The 4160-nt window shown below is 42.8% G+C and overlaps 1 protein-coding gene across 2 annotated transcripts in view; it reads left to right on the top strand.

The window, feature by feature from the left end:
• The window catches only part of LOC106455914 (zinc finger protein 3 homolog), a 5292-nt gene extending 1359 nt beyond the window's left edge, over nucleotides 1-3933 (top strand). The window contains exons 3-7 of one of the 2 annotated variants that reach the window (XM_013915803.1): nucleotides 719-860; nucleotides 1002-1117; nucleotides 1378-1604; nucleotides 1824-1930; nucleotides 2615-3933. In XM_013915803.1, the coding sequence (XP_013771257.1) occupies nucleotides 719-860; nucleotides 1002-1117; nucleotides 1378-1604; nucleotides 1824-1930; nucleotides 2615-3881 (1859 nt within the window). In that variant the 3' untranslated portion in view covers nucleotides 3882-3933. Of the gene's footprint in view, nucleotides 1-718; nucleotides 861-1001; nucleotides 1118-1377; nucleotides 1605-1823; nucleotides 1931-2611 lie in introns of both variants that reach the window. The other variant, XM_013915802.1, reaches the window with a different exon arrangement.
• The last annotated feature ends 227 nt before the right edge of the window (nucleotides 3934-4160 follow it).

The raw sequence follows: 4160 nt of genomic DNA, 5'->3' as shown, positions 1-4160 counted from the left end.
GGGGGGTTCAAGGCTTTTATAAAGAATATTGCAAAATGACACAGGCACCCCATAACATGGGTAACCCCATATATGGGTATATATCCAGAATACAACCAGTTGGCAACCAGATGAGTTGCGCTTATTGGCACAGACCGATTAAGATTGATTGCAACATGTTGGCAGTCTGTCCATGTTTGTAAATTGGCCTCCAGTTATTTGCAAACATCACCAATTTGTCACCAGCAGTCAGTCAAAAGTCAGCCTGACTGTTTAGAACCAATTTGCCTCCTACTGTGTGTTAATAAGGAGGTTCAAAGTTTTTATTTTTTTATCACCATGGCCTCATCTGGTCAGAATGCAAAGAAAACTGCTATCAATTAGTTGCCGTATATCTTGGTTTACTTCACTGTAATCAGTAGTAACTTAAAGGAAGACACGCATGGACTGCTAAACTCTGAAAGAGAAAACAAGTCATTTAAGTTAATGACTTTAAGTCATTAACTTAAATAAAGATTTAAACTGAGAACTACAAATCAAACTCACCTAAGCTGCCGCCCCATGTGGGAGTGAAAAGAGGGCATGAAAGTGAGTGCAGTGCTTATATAATGTGCGCCAGGCGAGTTCAATTAATCAAATTATTACTAAAGAAAACTGACTAAACCACATGTATCGTGTGTTTATCATCATATGATTCAAATTAAAAACCATAACAAAAAGTGACTTCTGATGTATCCAGGTGTGGAGGACACTGAGAGCCTGGGCCTGCTTTGGTACGACGACATTGATGACGATGAAGAGGAGCAGGAGTTGATGCAACCAACAAGTTCCCGACAAAAACGAGAAGATCTAAAGGACCCAGATTATAAAATGCCGTCAAGGTTAGAAAAAACACCACTTTAAGGAACAACAAACTGTAGAGGTTTGTGATATGGCCAACAATATGTGGATGGTCCCCAAGTTTATTTGCATTTGCTTTATAGTCTTTTATGGCACTGACTTAGTTCCTGCATTTTCGCCAGAGTTCCAACTATCAGGAAGAAGCCCGGCAGACCTCGCATCAGTGACACAAAGAACCATATAGATCTCAGAGTCCGCATCCTGGAGGACTCTCACACCAATGTGCTCTCTAAGACGAGTATGAAATGTTAATCATTAAGGTTTTGTATTTGTCTGTTATGTGGTACAGTGTTAACCGTGCTATTAATACCATTTTTTCTTGTTCCTAATTCAAAGCATTTTCCAATGCTTACAAAAATATTTAATTACATTATTTATCATCAGAAATAGTCAAAGACTGGCCAACTAATCACTTGAACTAATGAATACTAGGGCAAGGTTTGGTTTTACTGACTGCCTAAGGACTATTGATCTTAAGATGAATTTCTTCTGTTCCAGTATTCAAGAAGTTCCCAGCACACGACCTGAAGTGCCCTCTTGGTCTACAGGAAGCTGAATTCCTGGACCTGTTGAAGTCAACCTTTCCTCAGCTGGCAGATGATGAACCTTTTGACTTGTTCACAACTGACAGAAGCCGGAGGCTCCAGCCCCTGAAAGTGAAGACTGTGACTCCAGAGGAGATCCACATGTTTATTGGAAACTCTGCCCTCTACATCCGCCTGAAGGTAGATGCTGTACCTGTTTGTGCTGCTTTTGCCTCTGACTTTGGTAGGATTTTGATAATTTTGCCTCTTTATTACCACAATAACAGATTTAAAATGTAACAATCATGATGTGATTTAAATGTACACTTTAAGATTTTACAAAAATGTTAAAGAAATTTTAGCTATTTTACTCTCAGTTAACATAAGTACTGATAATAATTTGGAAATGAACTCTTACAGACTAGTGAGGAGGGAGAGAAAGAGTTTCCCCCTTCACCAACAAACGATGACTGTCCATCCAGCGATGCTGACATAACAAAAGACAATGAAGCTGAACTCCAGTCAAGGTAAAAATAAAAATGGGTATAAGGATTTTTGTGCTCTTGATTGACCGACGATATCAAAAACAAGACTCTAGAATGTTGATGTAAATGGCCTGTATTTATATAGCGCTTTTCTAGTCCCTAAGGACCCCAAAGCGCTTTACACAACCTGTCATCCACCCATTCACACACACATTCACACACTGGTGATGGCAAGCTACATTGTAGCCACAGCCACCCTGGGGCGCACTGACAGAGGCGAGGCTGCCGGACACTGGCGCCACCGAGCCCTCTGACCACCACCAGTAGGCAACGGGTGAAGTGTTGCCCAAGGACACAACGACCGAGACTGTCCAAGCCGGGGCTCGAACCGGCAACCTTCCGAATACAAGGCGAACGCCAACTCTTGAGCCACGATCGGTTACTCATTAATCATAACTTAAGAGACCTTTTACTACTACGTGAGATCAGGGTTTCACTCAATCTAGACGCTGGATTGTGATAATTCAATGAAAAACATGAAATTTAAAAAATTATTGAGGGAAGAAATTCTGATCTAACGAATACCAAACCCAAAATTCTGTGGTTCAAGTTCTCTAATGGATGAGTTTGTTGTTTTTAGTTATTGCAAGTAGACGAAACCTATGGCTTTTATGTACAGACGCTCAGTACTTAAAACTTACCTTTAACCGTTTTGTTCCACAGCAGCTCTGATCAGCATACAGACAGTCCCAGTGTGGACATGCTGGCCAGCAGCTCAACATCACAAAAGCAAGACCTGCAAACAGATGAAGAGGCCTGTGAGAGGGAAGTGGACAGCAAAGATGAACACAAAGCCTTGGCTGTAGACAAATGCTTTAAACCTGTTTCTGAGCTCCAGGTGACAAAAAAGATGAAGAAACAAGTGCGCAAAAGTGACATGAAGGAGATAGAGAAGAGTAAAATAGCCTGTAAAGTGTGTGGAGTGTGGTACTTGAACCTGGGCAGCTTGATCAAACACACCTGGAGTCACCTGGAGGAGCCACAGGGTGGTTGTGGAGTTTGCGGAGAGCAGTTTGAATCTGTGGATGAGTTGAAGAGACATATCAGAATTCACCAGAAAACTCACGACTGCTCATATTGTGGGAAATCTTTCTTCACCATCGTCGGTCTTAACAGCCACGTTTCTCTGCACACAGGAGACAGGCCATTCAAATGTAAGATTTGCAGCAAAACCTTTGCTTACATGTCTGGTCTGAATGTTCACCATTGGGTCCATGTGGAAGAGAAACCACACAAATGTGACATTTGCCCAAAATCCTTTGGTTTGAAGGCGCAGCTCCAAGCTCACAGCAAGATACACACCAGCAAAGACAGATACGTCTGCAATATCTGTGGAAAGTCTGTCTGTGACCTTCGATCTTTGACCCGCCACAAGTTCACTCACTCTGGAGAGCGGCCGTATGGCTGCCAAATCTGCGGGAAGCGTTTCAAACTTTCCGGCAACCTGAAGTCCCACGAGAAGATCCACATGGCTAGAGAGCGACCTTTTCTCTGCCACGTCTGCTGCAAATCCTTCCTGTCAAACTGCAGCCTGATGACTCACATGAAGACGCACAGCAGCGAGAGGCCGCATGTTTGCGGCGTGTGCAGCAAAGGCTTCGTGTCCAACGGCGAACTCAAGGTTCACATGCGAGTGCACACTGGTGAGGCGCCGTACGGCTGTTCCGATTGCGGCCGTTTCTTCAAACGCAAGACTCACCTGACCAACCACATCAGGAGCCACTTGGGCATTAAACGGTTTGTGTGCGCGATCTGTGGGAAGGCGTGCTCTCGCCAGGAACACCTGACGGTCCACATGAGGACCCACAATGGAGAGAGACCGTACCAGTGCACCATCTGCGAAAAAGCCTTCACCCAGAGCCACTGTCTGAAAACGCACATGAAGAGCCACCAGGTGGAGGAAACTTCTGTCCCCAGTCCATCCACAACCTAAACGACACTGAAAAAAACAAATTTTTTTTTATCATAATATACTTACAGATGCAGTTTGTTTTTGTTTTTTTTAATCTGTGAACTTTATATTTCATTTTTTTTAAACTGGAAAAAGTGTTGTGGATTTTTTTTCTTCTTTTTATAACTTTTTGTGCTAAAACACGTGGTTCTTAGATCATCATGTCACTTACAGCAAACATGTAGTCTGGTGACCAACAGTTCTACTAAATCGTTATTTTTTTGGGCATAAAGACCTAAGTTACTGAAGGACCTACTTATA

This window comes from Pundamilia nyererei, unplaced genomic scaffold, assembly GCF_000239375.1.
Source record: "Pundamilia nyererei isolate P.nyererei 1_Seehausen unplaced genomic scaffold, PunNye1.0 scaffold00366, whole genome shotgun sequence".
Taxonomy (NCBI): Eukaryota; Metazoa; Chordata; class Actinopteri; order Cichliformes; family Cichlidae; genus Pundamilia; species Pundamilia nyererei.
The sequence above is the reverse complement of the archived record's forward strand: the minus strand, read 5'-3'. Positions and strand labels throughout refer to the sequence as shown.